The 16883-nt window shown below is 38.9% G+C and overlaps 1 protein-coding gene across 1 annotated transcript in view; it reads left to right on the top strand.

Moving 5' to 3' along the window:
- The window catches only part of CUBN (cubilin), a 154795-nt gene that overhangs the window by 109776 nt on the left and 28136 nt on the right, over nucleotides 1-16883 (top strand). Inside the window, exons 48-56 of the mRNA XM_069776074.1 lie at nucleotides 336-517; nucleotides 2093-2264; nucleotides 3239-3445; nucleotides 6525-6674; nucleotides 7521-7642; nucleotides 9529-9754; nucleotides 11803-11990; nucleotides 14313-14469; nucleotides 16009-16158. Of these exons, the coding sequence (XP_069632175.1) occupies nucleotides 336-517; nucleotides 2093-2264; nucleotides 3239-3445; nucleotides 6525-6674; nucleotides 7521-7642; nucleotides 9529-9754; nucleotides 11803-11990; nucleotides 14313-14469; nucleotides 16009-16158 (1554 nt within the window). The remainder of the gene's footprint in view (nucleotides 1-335; nucleotides 518-2092; nucleotides 2265-3238; nucleotides 3446-6524; nucleotides 6675-7520; nucleotides 7643-9528; nucleotides 9755-11802; nucleotides 11991-14312; nucleotides 14470-16008; nucleotides 16159-16883) is intronic.

Genomic DNA, 16883 nt, shown 5'->3' with positions numbered 1-16883 from the left:
AGAAATGTCTCAGTCCTGCCACAGTTAGAGGCTTGTATCACTTGACATCAAAGCCTGTGGGTCACTCAGGCTTCTGAAGCCTGGCATGAGCCCTTCAGAGAAGGCAATATTAATAATTAGACTAAAAGGAGCTGCTATGGTTAATTAATATTCAACTACATTTATGGCTAAGTGATAAAGACTGGCAGGAACTTAGCTGTTTAGATAAACATATGGACAGGATAGGCACATCAAAGCAACCTCTCAGGATCTCTTTTTCTTGCATTATCAATGTTTTTTTGCTATAACTCTATAAGCAATGCTTTAAGAAGTGTCCCAATATTTGCGTATTTCAGAATGCGGTGGGGATTTTACTGCCCCTGTTGGAACATTTACTTCACCCAACTATCCCAACCTATACCCACATAATCGAGTGTGTGAATGGAGGATCACAGTGGAGGAAGGCCGACGTGTGACTCTAACCTTTAATGATATGAAAACTGAAGAACACTGGAGGTGCTCATCAGATTATGTGGCTGTGAGTATTGGGCATGGAGGCAGAAAATGCTCTTCCTAATCCCTTTATGGAGCATTAATGGACATAATAGAGCTGAAATGTCATTTGTAGGTCTACATCTGATTTTAAGACAAAACATAATTTAATCCATGGAAAACAGATAAATGAGAGAAAGTTAGCTCTGTAGAGCGTCTAAACTCATCTGCTTGTTTTAGAGTATGGAAATTTTGGAATTGTGGTCCAGGCAGAGGGGAGGACTTGAAGAAATAATTGGAATTGGCTCTTTATCTATTATGGAAAAAAGCTCTGGGGTTTTTGAAAGCTTTCAATGTCTCTTCTCTGTGGACAGTAAGTCCGTCAGTCACTTCCAGGTCTCTTTTGACTTTGGAGGTTGTTACTGCTGTTGTTACTTACTGATGTCAATTTAAAAAAGAAAAGAAAGAGAGAAAACCAGAGATTGAAACAAACAGCTGCTACTGCGTTGGACCTTGCATATTCTGAAAGAAAGAAAGGGAAACCCCAGGAAATTCTACCTATTTATTGCCCCCATCTCCTAAAAGATAGATTTTGGTTATTTTATCATTGTTATTTTAGATTTTTGGTTATTTAGTGAAAAAAACAAAAAAACCCCAAACCTGGCACACAGAACTGGACCTGGTCAGACGTACAAATGCCTCAAAAATATGATTCCTCTACAAAATTGCAAGAATGGAAGATCTAGTTTAGTTTCCTATTTGTTCAGATTAGCAGTGCAAACACAAGAAGTAGCTTCAGTATGATCAGAAATTAGCCCATGCAAAACTGGGGGGGGGGGGGGGAAGTAGCTCTCCCTTGTGATTTGTAGATGATCTTCCCCTTGTTTTCTTTCACAGATGCTTTAGACAAACCGTGGGGAGCTGGCTTTTTATTGATTAATGAAGTAATGATCTCTTAAAGGAAGCTCTGTCCTGCCAGCTTTTGTGCCTTCAGCACTTTAATGTATTCCAAATCTCAGTGGGAAGCTTCACTTCTGCCTCGCTTGCACTGCTGAGATAGTAGTAGAAAGAAGGAAATTAACTCCTAGGCTAAAGGCTGTATGAAAGAAACTGCAAAATACATCTGGTTCATCAGAAAGTGAAATGTTTGAACTAATCAAAAATACCCACCAGCACCAAATATTTTGGAGGAGATTTTTGATAAAGCTGATGTTGGCTTTAGCAAGACTACAAAGATGATTGTTTGAAACGGAATGAATATGATCAGCAGTTGACATTATGAAGTGATTGAAGATATAAATATTGAGCTAAAATACAGTATTTTTCCAAATAAAACTGTTTCAATTTCTTTTAAAAAAAAAGAAAGAAAGAAAGAAAGAGAGAGAGGGCATATATTTGTGTTTTGCCAAAATAAGCAAGGTATTTTTGATGTTTTACTTCAGAGCCTCATCTACTCAAGGCAATGGAAGTTTGTTCAGTGTCTTGAGTAGATCTGGGAACTAACCTGCTGTGATGGACATCAATGAACCTTGTATTAAAGATGTGAAGCACTGTTAATTGATACAGAACATGCTCATAAGACTGTATTTTGATCTCATAAGAGTTTATTTTCACCCAACAGGTTTACAATGGCCTCAGACAGAACTCTCCCCAGCTGGCCAAGCTGTGTGGTGAGGTAAATCCAGGCACTGAGGTGAAATCCTCTGGAAACACAATGAAAGTAATTTTGGTGACAGATATGTCCCATGCAACCAGAGGCTTCAGTGTCTCATACACGTCTAGTGAAGATGCAGGTAGTGTGTGTTTTTGAATTGTTTGATCTTTGGTGAGTCATTTCATAGTTAAAGTACTGGTGCAAGTCAAAGAATTACCTAGACAAACAACAAACCTCTGATATCTTTTTTTGTCTTTTACATCTCTTTGGTGGGAGTAGATCACATACCTTTAATTAGTTGAAAGGATGTAAAAAAATGGGGAATGTCTGGGAGCTACGGACTTCATGTGCCTGTTATATTAAAATTTCAAATTAAAAGAACAACCTCTGTTATATATCACAGTCCTTACTCTCACTACTGATTTATTGTTATGTACTTAGTCTTGAGTAAGACATGGTCTGAAGTGGCCTTATTCCATGAAAAGATCAAAAAAGCATAGTGCCATAGACAACTTGAATAATTCAAGTGCTTCCTTATTACTCAGGGGGGTAATAAATTTATTGTAGCTTGTGAAAGAGTGCAGCTAACCTACTTTTGCAAGCTCAGCCTCCAGAGAGGAGGCAGCTGGCAGAGCCTTACTACTACAGCCTTGTGTCTTTTGAACTTAGTTTTCCAACTCCCCCCCAAATATCTACTGTAGCATGAGTGTACTGCTCTTGAGGGTATGTTCCAGAAAAATCTCAAGTCTAGAATTAGGTAATGGGTAGGGCTGAGCAATACTGAACTGCAGCTGCAGTGGGATTTTATCAAAATGTTAAATAATGCTTGTTGTATTGATGGTGCTGCTGAAATATTTTATTTGATACTGTGAATAATTGTTTCTTTGATTTACACATGTGTTTTTCAAGGCTTGCCAATAAATTCCAGGACATTAGGCAAGAATTCTTTTGTACGCAGCAGTAAATTATAAAAAAGGAAGAAGGTGGAAAAAGTTTTGGTCTAATCAGTACATATGCTTGCTGACATGCACATATCAGAATAAATAGGGGCAAGATTTATCTTCATACAAGAATTATTGCTATTTTTTAAAAAATTGCATTTTGTTTCTGCAGTTTGTGGTGGAACCCTGATGGTACATGCAGGTGGCAATTTCTCTTCTCCTGGTTATGATGGTGTCAAAAATTACACAAGTAACTTGAACTGTGAATGGACCATTGAAAACCCCTCCCACTATAATTCATCCATATATATCTCTTTTGAGGATTTCCACTTGGAACATCACCAGGACTGCCAGTATGACTACCTAGAGTTACGAATAGGTTTGTATGTTCAGCGGGAGAATGGATTAAGCCTATCAAGGTTCCAGCTATGCAATTGTGTTTCTTCCAAATCTTGTTCCTGTATATTTGCAGACAGTGATTGTTGTAGGATCTGTACATTTGAGAGAGTGTTCACATGCATGCCTTCCATGTTGCCTCCTAGACCAGGAGTGGGATTTCACTGCCAGAGCAATGGATGCATGGATTTAGTCACCCTTTCTTTCAGGGGAGAAAATGGAAAACTGGATAGGTGTTTTGGGGGGATAAATTGTTTTGGTGGTTGCAATACACACCTGACTCTCTCTTTACAGGGGACAATACAAATTTCACTTCATCTCCCTTGAAAGATGGCAGCCAGGAGAAGTGGGAGTCATCAAAACAATTTATTTGGCCCACAGCCCATTCTTTCCCTGCTCCCGAAATATCTCCAGGGACAGCAGGAGTGGAGTAAAGAATGTTTTAATTATTCATAGCCTCTGGGCTGAATACCCAGTTCATACTGCACTTTTGTACTCTTAAGATGATTCTCCAAAACCAAATCCATATTTCCTGTGAGACTCTATCACAAAATACAGACTAAAGCATTTAAAAGGAAAACAATCACAGGATGAATGCATGTGTAATTGCTCTGCACATTTGAGCATCTTTAGCTATCCATAAGAACAAGCAACTGGAAATGTCATATGAAAGTCACTCAGCTAATGCCAAGTGTAGTATGAAAACTCCAGCTGTCTTCTTCACTGAAAGGCTGTATCTGTGAGTCCCAATAGGGAGAGCAGGTTCTAATTTATGAGGAGATCGTTTCTGAAAGGTGTGGGGGGGATTGAGACCAGGAATCTGTTACATCCTTTTCTGCATTAATTTGAACAAGAACTCTTAGTTGTATAGCATCGGTTTGTCCCCTGTAGAGCCAAAGCATCCATAGCTGCGTAGCTTAACAATTCCCTCCCATGTATGCACTGGAGCTGGGAAATAATAGAAAGAGAACTCAGAGAAACAAATAATAAAATATATCTGTTCCATTACTCATTAGTTCCCACTACTCTCACTTTACTGTGAACCTCAGGCCTCCAGGCAATAAAATCAAAGGAAAGAGTCAAAAATGTAGTCTTATTTTGCTCTACACAGCTTTGCCATCTAAATAGTAATGTTCATTTTGGCCATATTAATGGATCTTCAGTTTCACAACCAGTGTCATGACAAAGGCAGAATGCCCTAATTCAGCTGTGTACACAGACAAGTAACATTTAATTAACACTGAGATCCAAATAGTGCAAAATATCACTAACCTCAGCCAGGTGCTGTTTAAGACTCTCAACACAGCAGATGTGAAATTGGAGAAAGGTCCAATTCAACAGTAAGTCACCTGAGAGACCCCAAATGAAACTGAGATGTGTAAAATTCTTTTGAGTTACCCATGCAACACACTTAATGGTATTGAATGAAAAAAAAAAGTGGAATTGACTTTGTTTATTCACTGAGAAATTTTTAATCTAAAAAGGTAAAATAGATATTTCAAATTTCTTAGAATAAGGCTTTATATTAAGTTATTAAATTATCAGGCATGTGCACATAGTCTGTACATGGTAGTACAGTTGAGCATATTGCTGCAGTGAAATGTACTCCTAACTTTTGGCTTTTGTGGAAGACTCTTGATTTTGTCTTTTGGACCATTCCCTCAGTTTGAACCAAATCTTACAGCACAGTCTTTCTGGTTACATTTTCTGCTTATCAACAGTCTAGAGCTCTGGCCAGCTGGCCATTCTTGAAAGCAGTTATTGGTGTCATTTTTCACACTGTAGAGACTGAGTAACCTGGGTCACATCTGTCACATAGTCAATCACCTTGTGTAAGAAGTGCAAAAAACAAGGAGTACACTTCACATTTTAGTGCTCAAAATAGATAGTACTATATTTTCCCAAGCCATAATTTATCATGAACATCTTCTGCTTGTACAGTTCACTATCATTTTTAGTGCATGTTAACAAGACAGGTTTCAGCATTTCTCTGTGTAATTTACATTAATAGAATTTTATTATATGCCACCTTTTATCCCTGTGCTTCAAGGCATTTCAAATGGTGGCTGTGTCACTGTATATGACAGCAAGATAAAGTTACTCAGCCATGTTACTTGGAATAACTGTGAAAGTGCTTTGAAGAGTGCCCAAAGTTTCTTCCTCTTGCTCTACTCTTTTCTTCACAAGAACAGCCTGCCACTCCACATGGAGCTAGGAGTTGCTTTTGAATGGAGACTCTGAAGACCAGCAGCTTGCTGTTATTAGAGAACAAACTTAGCCATGGTGTTGCCTGGATGTTGTGAGGAGCACCATTATGCTTATTTTCCTTCTCCTGAGAATATGTCAGGAATAAACAGAAGCTGATACTTTTACCAATGTGATGGATAAGAGCTTACACCAACATGAGCAAACATTCAGTGTCACAGAAGTGCAATGTCCTGTGTTGTGCTTTCCTTTTAGGTTTCAATGATTTGAGCAAATGATGTGCAAATTTGAGCATTTTTTGCCATACAGGTAACAGTATGTTGAGCTCCCTAGGAAAGAGATGCCCACTATTAATACAGCAGTGACAGCTTGTTCACGGAGGAAGCACATCACTATATGGTAGAAAACTCAAAATTCCTGTTGACTTTAATGAGGATGTCACAAACACATAGGCCTAATAGGCTTCCTCATGATCAGGTCCTTGGGCCATCTTTTCCCACTGTTCTGCCCCAAAACGTTTGCAGTTTTGGGGCACTTTCTGTGTTTTCGGGTCTGATGAGTCATATAAAATGAAAGTGTGCAGCATGGCAGGGAGGGGAGAGAAGGAGCCCAAGATATTAACAGGATCATTAATACAGCTTTGGAGAGAACTTCCTTGTTGTTGAGATTTAGATCCCAGCAATGAACTGCAGCACTCTACCTATACCCATAACAAATAGCCAGTTATTAAGTGTGATATGTACTTTTCTCTGTTTTCTAGTCAAAACAAAATGCATGTTTGCCCTATGAATTCCTTTACATTATTGTAGCTCTTTTAGGATTCAAAAATTTTTTTTTTTTTTTCTTTCTTTACTCAGGGGATGCTGATGGAGAGCTAATAGCCAGACTTTGTGGTCAGGCTGCACCATCTGTGCCACTAGTCATAGCTGCCCCCCAGATCTGGGTACACTTTGTAAGTGATGAAAACACAGAAGATAAAGGATTCTTGGCCCATTACACATTTGAAGGTAAATGGCTTGATAGACTGTTGCCCTTGCTGAGTGAGGCACTTCTAGGGAGTGTTGCCATTCATTTGGTAATACTGAGAATACACACTATGGGATTAACTCTCAAAGAGGTCCTCAAAAGTTACACAGTACCTGCCACTATTTATATCTATCTAAAGCAAACATATGCTAGCAATTGAACTTTCAGATTTATTTGCTGCTTCACTGTTCCCATTCCCTGAACTGCATTTGAGGTTTTGCAATGCAGTGCAACACTCAGAACAGCCAGTTGCTCTTGGGAATAGGGATGTAACAGGTAACACCAGCCAAGTTTGACTTACTTCAAATAGGCCTCCAGAGTGGCTGAAATGCATTCTGCTGGTTGAACCTTTGCACTCATTTTGAAATCCACTTAAAGCCATATCAGTGCAAATTACACCACTTTGCCATTTACATGCCAGCACAACTATTCTTCCTGTCACAGCTGGATTTAGCCTTGGTGCTTATCTAGACACATCAGCAAGTTTTTGACTTGATAGTGTTGGTCCAAGAATGGCACTGGTTTGCTTAGGAGTCTGAGATAAATAAATGGAAGTTAAGGTGGAAGAGGCAGCTGTGTCAGCTGGCAAAGGTTTTGCAGAGCTATATTAAGTATCAGAATAAATGCAAAGTTTCAAGGTCATTACATCTGCTTACTCACTATTCAATGACAGATTTTAAAACTTGGATTTTCTCAGAGAAATTGTTCATCCTTACCTATATCAGTCAAACATATTTTAGTGCAGTTACAAGCTGAATAATCTTCCACTCATTTGATTATAGTGTTCAGTTACTAAAATGTATTGAAATGTTACTTTTTTTCTTCAGCCTGTGGTGGTATACAGTCAGGTGAAAGGGGAGTTATCTCAAGTCCTAACTACCCAGAACCTTACAGCAATCTGAATCGCTGCTCCTGGTTGTTGGAAGCCTCTGAAGGTGAAACCATCACTGTGAGTAACACAATGTCATGATTGTGTAAGCAGCTAGCAGTGTGAGAAACACCCTCTAAGTCTTGAGGAACAGGTTTGAGACAATTTGGAAAATCAGAAATGTGGAAGAATGAAACATCTCCCCATCAGCCTTATCTAAGAAACAGGGGGAAATGAAGGTAACACAACCAAACTAGATGATTGTGCTTTTTGAAAAGCAGAAGGATCCTAGTCTAACTTGACCTCAAAACATAGCACTCACTTTTCCTTTAAAAAATTACTTTCTACGTTTAGGAAACTAAAATAAATCATGTCGTTAGATGTGCATGGGTATTCTCAGTATCATGAGAACAAATATGAGGCTGAAGTTTTTTCATCTCTGCAAGAAAGTTACAAGCCACTAGAAAGTTACTTTTGTGTCTTAATGGTTAGTCTGGAAGATAATATGATTGCTGGTACAAATCTCATCAATGAGATGCTACTCTTATTTCCCAGCAATTATTAATGGACTGCCTGAGGTGCTACTTTCTTGAGCCAAACTGCTGAGAGACCAGTGTAAGCACCTTTATGATCAAGCAGTGCTAAACTTCACTCACTGACTTATTTGACTGATCCTTTGGAGAACATGTCTAATCAGTGACATTTGCAGTCCAGGTCAGAAAAATATCTGAAAAGCAATTTTGTAAAGACACATTGCAGATTTTCATATGTGATGTTTTTCACTAATTTCCCTATCATGTTTTCCTTATTTACAACTACAAGGTGTTTCTTAGAAATGCAAACTCATAGTCCTAATTATTCTGCTACGTGATGTTCTGACCACTGCCTAGGTTCTTACTTCAGGGAATACAGGATTATTTTAGTAGCACACAAAATTTCTATTTAATCCATGAATTTGTTTAAAGCAGAACTAGTCTTGATCAGATGTAAGTAGATTTCTATCTTAAAAGAACTGAGTAGCAGATCCCTCAGTGAAGGCAGACTAAACTTTTCCAGTATAAGCTGCCAGTTTCAGTTGCTGGTAAAGATCTGAACTTAAACCATTTGAGCTAAATTTGTATTTGGCCTTTGCCTCAGGCAGAGTTCTTTTGGAAATGAATACACACAGAAGTTACAGGAAGAAGTACTATGTATTTGCTAAACTTTTCCACAAAGATCCCAATCCTAGAACTGGTAAAAAAAACTTACTGGAAGAGGGCCAGGCAGTCATTAGTGTACATCAATATTTCAACATCAACAAATCCAGGAGTCTACTAGGTCAGCAATCTAAATCTTTGAACTGGAAATCCCACCTGTGTGCATATCGCTCCAAGGACAAACAGCATCAGTGTGGGAGGGAGACAGGGTCAGAAGCTGCCTGCCTAGCCCAGTCTATTTATGTGATGCATCCAGGCCCACAGGAACCAAACATGAAACTGTTTCTCTCAGATTTAATGGAAACTAGCATTCTTTTCAGCAACTTTTAAGTATTCTGATTAAAAATAATAGGAAGAAAAAAATCCAAGGCTTTCGGCTTACATAGCTACTTGTATTTGAATGTGCAACTTCAGATTTCATGACCAGAAGCTTGGAGAGCAGGAAAGTGGTTCAACACCTGTACATATTCAAGACCATTTTGAACCACATACTTAGCTTCAAACATATGGTTAAGTCCCAATAATGCCAGTTTTGAACCTGTGTGTTCCTCTTCCATTTCTGTCTTCATGCTAAGTAGTTGCTGTTACTTATAGTGGCAAGACTCGAAGCAATACTTGCAGGAAAGCATCAAGGTGAACTGAGGGTCAGATTTCTGAGCATACCCAGAAATCATTGTGCTAGGATGGCTACAGAATCTGGATGGAATTGCTCCAACCACTCCACTAGTGTGTCTGGTGTTAGCTTCTGAATGTCGCTTTTGTGTGTTGCAGCTTACTTTTACAGCCTTCCATGTTGAAAATCATTCCCGTTGTAAGTGGGACTCTGTTACTATCCTCAATGGCGGCTCTCCTGGGTCTCCTGTCATAGGAAAGTATTGTGGAAACACATCCCCTGGGACTATTCGGTCTGGTTCCAGCAAGCTAGTCATCATCTTTAACTCTGACCACTCAATTCAAGGAGGTGGTTTTTATGCAACATGGACAGCAGAATCTCTAGGTAAGAGAAAAAATATGGATTTTTCCAGGTCTAACATCATGCACTACATCATGCCTAAATAGCATTTTTCAACCACAAAATGAAATAGGATTCCTCCTCTTTAATTAAGTTTGCATTAAAGAACAACAGAAATACATGCCAACATCTTCAGCATTCCTGAGAGAAGCCAGCACTAAAAAAGTCAACTATTAAACCAGTGTTGTCTGATCTCACACAATGAAATGAAATTTGGACTGATTTTGTACTTTTTAAGCCTCCCACTGGCAGTTTCTTGATGTCTGTAAATTGATATCATGCCCATTATCCTCCCAGCAGTGGCATCTATTGTCAGTGACTATGAGACATTTCACATCTTGAGTACAATTGTTTCACAGTTTGATTTGGTTTAAACACTTAAAACTAGAAAGAGGTCAGTTTCAAAACAGAGGGGCAGACAGAACTTCTCAAAGAGCACATGTGACAACAGTCTAAAACTCTTCCACTTTAGTGGAGATGTTGGTACACTTTTGAAGGTGGTACACATGCAGGATGGAATTGGCACATTTTAAAAAGCTACCTTCCTTCTGTTGAAATTATCATCTTTCTGGATTGGGGAAGGGGGGTTGGAAAGGTAGCTCACCATCTGCACACTGTCCTTCAGGAGATGACTAAAGGCAAGTGTAGATGTGCTGGCTGGTGGCAGGGCAGAATTCATTGTGCCTTCTTACCTCAGTACAGAGCTGGCAATGTGTTTCCTAGTGTCACCTCCAGCTGCAAACTTTCTGGCTGATGCTGATCAGCTTTCCACCAGTTAATGATCTAGCAATATTCACACAGTCAGGTCAGTTGATGGAATGCCTTCTTAAATATATCAATAGCCCATGCTTGTGTGAATATACACTGTCACGCAGGTTTTTGACACTGTTCCCTATTGTCACTGGGATTTCATGTGCAAGAAAGGCCACTCTTCAATGACGTAGTAGACATTAACATACACATGCAATGTGCATAGTCAGTATTCTCTCTGTGAAAGAAGAATTCTTTTTTTATATACCTCATTTCCTTTCCTCAGCTTTCTTCTCATTTGTCCACTGAGAATCTCTGGGTTTACATTCTGCATGTATGAGCAAAACTTGGCCTCATATCCTTCTAAACACAATTGCCATTCTAACATAGAAGAATGAAAAATAAAATCTTCCTTTTAAAGCTAATATATATTTTTTAACAAAGAAGGAAAAAAAGAGAATGTTATAAGCCTTTTTTTTCTCTTTATTCATCCTGTTACTACATCGTCTCTGAAATAATAATGGGTTGCTAGTACTGTACCACATAGCCCTAGTAAATTATTCTTGGCATGGTATTTGCAAGTATGTTTCAAATTAACTAAACTTATTATGTATAAGAACATGAGCTGCCACAGAGCCATGACTAGCTATTCCTTATAAATGAATCTGTTAACAATTTTTAAAGGCATGTTTGTCAGCCCTCTCCATAATCCCACTGAGATCCACAGGGCTGCCTGGGCTGGAGGAGAAGTCACCGTTTTGCCCTGGGTAAACGGATGTAGCTTGAGTAGATTCACATGTGGAACTGCAATATTCACATGTTGCAGAGTGAGAAAAAAAAAGGATTCAGCAGTAGATTGAGGTTTCTTCCCTAGGGTGCTTTCCTGAATGGCTGTCAGTCATGATGTGCATGCTGTGGGGTGTGGGAAAGAACGTGCACAGTCTTGAGAGAAGCTCCTCATTAATGTATTTCTGACCCTTACTCTCTCTCTAAGCAATACTCACTTCTAATTGCCACCAGAGCAAAAGGTTATGAACTGGCAAGGAGAAGGAACTTGTGAAGAGAAAGTTAAGTACAGAGAGAGTCCTTCCCTAGAGTGTAACTACCTCCCTGCTGCAGAGGCGGGAGAAGGAACATTAATTAAAAGAGGGGTAAATGAAGTTTGAGTGGATGTCAGGGCTTTCGTCTCTCACTCTTGCAGCCACAGAGGCAAGCAATCATTCAAAGCTGACACTGACGGGAAATATTTGAACATTTCTCCCACCTGTTGCTACTTTTTCCAGGATGTGGTGGAATCATTCATTCAGATAGCGGTATGATCAAGTCTCCTCATTGGCCTCAAAACTTTCCCATGAACACCAGATGCACATGGACCATCATTACGCATGAAAGCAAACACTTGGAGATGAACTTCCACAGTAACTTCCAGATTCCAGATAGTGATGGAAGCTGCCAGAACAGTTATGTGAAGGTAAAATAATTGTTGGTATTAGATCAGCAGAGCAGTGCTTTAAGAAGTCATGATTCCAGAATCCTGTTTTGCAATTGTCATGGTTAGGATTGTCAAGGCATAAAATTCAGGAAATATAAACTGAAGTCCTTGTATGGAGTCCTTGTATGAAGTCCAGTCAATTTTCTGTATGCCTTGAGAACTAGCTTGTATACATTTTTAATTTTTATCAGTTCTTGAAATTCCACCTCCAGCAGGGTCCCCACCACTATACATGCTGCCCCAAAAATGAAAAATATGAAAAAATTACTTATGACTTCAGAACCAGGAAATAATGAGAAAATATAGTGTAATAAAAAGACCTTTTCAATTACTCCAGTGAGTAAAAAACCAGGAATGTGACACTATAATTCTACAAAACTTCTTTATAAGTGTATAAACTGTCCAAGTTGCACTAATTCTTTTTTTTAATCTCAAAAAACAAAGATAGCATTCTTATCTTTCATAGGTTGTCAAGAGCCACTTGTTTTCAAAGCAATAGAATGGAGTGGACATGCTTTGAATTTTTCAGTGTCATTTTTTTCTCAGGCATTTGGCATACATCCAGTGGGTTTGTCCTCATTTTCTCTGCAGCAGTACAACTCCCACTTGAAATAAAGGGCAAACATAATTTGACATGTAGGAAGACTTGAGCAGCTGTACCTACTAACTTACAAACTACAGCTGCACTCATTTTTTAAGGCTGTAGAAAAAAATACTATTAGAGTTGTCTTTTCATAGCCTGCTCCACTGATTAATTGATGTAATATGTTACAATACATTTTACTATTATGAAAGTCTTAATGCCACCCAGTTAAGGTGATTTAATTTCAAATTTCTAAACTGTCCTAAATGACATGGTCAAAACTATGTCAACTGGAGTTTTTCTCCATAGCAAAAAATCTGAAATTTTTGGTGATGTCCACCTCCATTTCTGAATGTCCAGTTTGAGAAGTATGAAGATGTCTGGGTATGAAAAAATGTGGAACAGGTGTAAGTTTTTTCCATTCATTCCAAGCTGAGCAAGAAAAAAGAGGAATCCAAAATCAATAGTGACTTTGCAAAATCTTGGCCAGGCCATAGACTGTTTATATTAATCATTTAAGCATCCATTGCCTCAAACACCTGGCCAGATGAATGAGGTGATTCACATGCCTAACACTTACAGACTAACCCTTGGGTAACCCTTTCTAGGATGGTTGCTTAGAGCAATCACAATTTCATGTGGTTGTTCTAGTGCCACTAGACTTCTTTCAAACACATTCTTTTAAAAATCAAATATTATTTTTAAAATATATTTTTAGTATAAAGTACCAGTAAAAAACCTGTTCAAACACAACAATGAAGAATAAATTTATTATCGGAGTAAATAATTTTTTTCTTTTTTCTTGAAGCAGACGTTTTAAATCCTCGGCAATAAACATCCTGATTCAGGAAATTATTTAAGCACTCAGAGACACCAAACATCCATGCCTATGTTTCATTTTATATGTGTGTTGAAATTCAGTGCTTAAACTGTGAGCCTCAAGTACGTGTTTAAGTAATTACCTGAAGAGGGTTTCACTGAAATACCTACCTAAACCTGCATGTGCTTCTTGAATGCATGGTTTGATTGAACTTAAATTGGCTCTTGGTACAGTTGAAGTAATATATATATATATTTCTTTATTATATTTTTGTGAATCATATTATTTTGTTAACTCTCTACGTGATTTGATAGTTGTCATTGAACAAGTGAATGTAACATAACAAAAAATTGGAATAATTTTTGATTAGCAAGACTAGATATTAAGGATCCAGATCTTCCAGTCTGATGCCTCTATATTACCCTAGCATGATAGCTTTGGTTTTTATTGACTTATGAATAATATAAGGATTGCATTTAATAATTCATTGTATACACAGATATTCATATTCATAGGGTGTATGGAGATAAGTTAGCAGAGACGAAATGGAGATAGGTAACGATGTGCATAAAATGTTTTTCTCTGGTTCCCTGAACCTGATCTATGTTGGCTCTGCTATCAGCAGGGGTTTGAGCAAGTGACGTCCAGATACCCTCCAGAGGTCCCCAGCAACCTAAGTTATTAATTGTGATTCACTCCTTGGAGAAGTCTTTTTGTCTCCACTGACCGTAGAGTGAATGGAGAGGGATTACCCCCAATTTAGATCTCTAAGATTCAGTGTGAGATGACTCCTATGCTAAGTTTATGGAAAGAACAATTGCATATGCAATTCCTGGTGGGTTCCCACAAACTACATGGGCTTTGAAACACTAAACTGTTTCCAATCTGGGCTTGTCAGGTGTGGAGAGGAAATGATGAAGAAGCAGCAGCTTTGTTAACCACAGGATGTGGAAGTTCAGCTCCTGATCCTGTTGTTGCTCCAAACAATGTGATAACTACAGTATTTCAGTCTCAGGATGCTCCTGGGCCAGGTTTCTCTGCATCTTTCATAAGCAGTAAGTAATATTAAAGCCAGATGGCTGCTCTATTGGTCCATTTTGGATTAGTTTGATCTGTGTGTAGCAATTCAGACATCAGTCCAACAAGGCATTGAAGCCTCTGCCCAGCTTTTGAAACCAAGAGTTTCCTTACTGAATGCAATGGAGCTACCGTGTGCTCCAGTGTTGGACTTGCCAAAGATCCTCCATGCAGTTGTAACTTTGTAGTTATTTTTAGCCACCTTTGCCTTTTCAGTGTGCGGACAAGAAATGAATAGGCTTTAAATTTTTAGAATTTGTTTCTCTGTAGTTAAACTGCTTGGAAGCTAAACCTATAATCTTAAAAAGGAAAAAGGATCTGCTCCTCCTGTAGAATTTTTATCTCTGTTCTTCTTTTCAAGGCACATGCTGGAACTGTGGTAATTTCTCCTGTGTATGGTGTAGCCCATGCCCTTCACATAAACTGCTCTCAGGAGAAGAAATTGCTCCTCACCACCTGCTCTGGCCTTCGCTTTGCTTTGCTTTGTTGTATTTGCATTTCATGTAGGTCAAGTGGCATTTCTTGGGTGGCCCTCTCCATTTCTTTAACCACAGTATGTGCTTTGTGAGGGTCAAACCCACCAGAAGTGTAGAGGGCAGTGCTCAATTGCCATTGGTTGTTTGGGGTTTTTTTGTAGGATGCTGCTAAAGGAAACCACTTTCCCTTCACTGGATTCAGATTAAAACAGTGAGAAATTAAGTGCTTAGATGAAGACACTATTGAAGTATACAGAATTCTGAACTGAAATTGATTTTGTTTTTATAATGTCTGCACTAATGTCATCAGTAACAACTAACAACCTCTTAGTGGAGACAATCACAGGCTTCATATGTCTGTTCCTAATCTTATACCAGCATCTCACTGTGCACTACACTCTTTTAAGCCTGTGGCTTAAAATAAAGAGAAACCCCGAGGCCATGCAATCATTAGGCTCAGAAGGAGCTCCATGAAAATGAACAGTTCTGTGTGCTTGAGAAGTTCTGGGTGGCAAACCTGTCCTGCCTCTGCATATAGCAAAGCAACCCAGAGATGGCCCTGCAGCAGACTGCATCCTCCTGGCTGTCAGGCACGAAGGAAGAATGGTGCCACTTGGGTAACACGGGCATTTTCAAACGAGGCTAAACTGCTGATGTCCCCCCAGTAACGCCACATCCAATTCAGCTACATTTGTATGTACTAAGGGATTTTGAAATGTGCAGGCTCCAAACCCATAAGAACAGCAGTGCTCTGCCCTTCTGTTCAGTGGGCTGAGGGGCTATGGCCTGGTCTTATCCAAGACACTCCAAGCTACTGTGTGAAGCTGTAGGCAGGAAGGCCCTGTTTTTCCCAAAACCACTGCTGTGTGTATGTGTAAGACCTACTTTTGCTATCATGATACATACTACTCTCCCTGGTTTTTTGACCAGCCTGTTAAGGAGAGATGAGGTCCTTGTGTACATTATTGGTTTTCTCAATGCAAAACCGGAATGATGTTATCACCTGGATTATAACTGTGTCTTGTTTATTTATGTTTGCAGGATGCGGAGTAAATTTCACCAGCCCTGCAGGTCGTATCGTCTCTCCTAACTACCCTAGTCAGTATGATAACAACTTGAACTGCAGTTATATCATAGACCAGGGACCACAGTCACTGGTGATCCTAGAGTTTGAGACTTTCCACTTGGAAGGTAACTGGTACTTCATAATTTCAGTATGTACTATGAAGTGTAACTTCTTACTTGAAAACATACAAGTCTTCTATCATGGAAAATGGTTGATGATTTAATTTGCTGGTCCATTCTGAAAATCATTTACAGCCAAACATTTAGAGAGGTAGTTTCCAGGGTTCAGTTTTGTGTCACTGAAGAGTTCCAGAAGAGTGACGCTAGATCTCACCTGTTGAATATCGTACAGCAATGAAGTTGGGAATTTGTTGGGTGGTTGGAGTATAAAAGCGTCTGTGGCCAATTTGGTCTTTGTTCCTGCCTAACCTTTTTGATCTTAGGCCAGCTGTTTTGCTTTTCAGTGTTTCTGCTTCCTTAACTGATAAAATGGATATAAATATACTCGGGTGTTTTACAAGGATGTACAAGCATATAAATGGGAAACTAGGTGAAAGACTACAGTAACTGAAAACGTGTAAAAGTTGTTACACTGTATATACCCACGAACAAAAGTCCCTCTTGAGATTTTCAAACTTGGCAGCATTTAGCCAAGAAATAACAGGTATAATATCTTGGTCTCATTGGTGTGAATGGTAAAACTTTCCCAACTTTGATAGGACCAAATTTTTATGGGTGGAGATGTCGTGATAACACAGAGGAATCAGTATGTCCAAACTAATTGGGTAGCATCACATATTTTAAGGCCATCTTAATTTGGTTCTCTTGAAGTCACCTAGACAAAGAGACTT

The sequence above is a fragment of the Haliaeetus albicilla genome, chromosome 2 (genome assembly GCF_947461875.1).
Source record: "Haliaeetus albicilla chromosome 2, bHalAlb1.1, whole genome shotgun sequence".
NCBI classification, from domain to species: domain Eukaryota; kingdom Metazoa; phylum Chordata; class Aves; order Accipitriformes; family Accipitridae; genus Haliaeetus; species Haliaeetus albicilla.
Note: the sequence above shows the minus strand (reverse complement) of the source record. Positions and strands in the feature narration are given on the sequence as shown.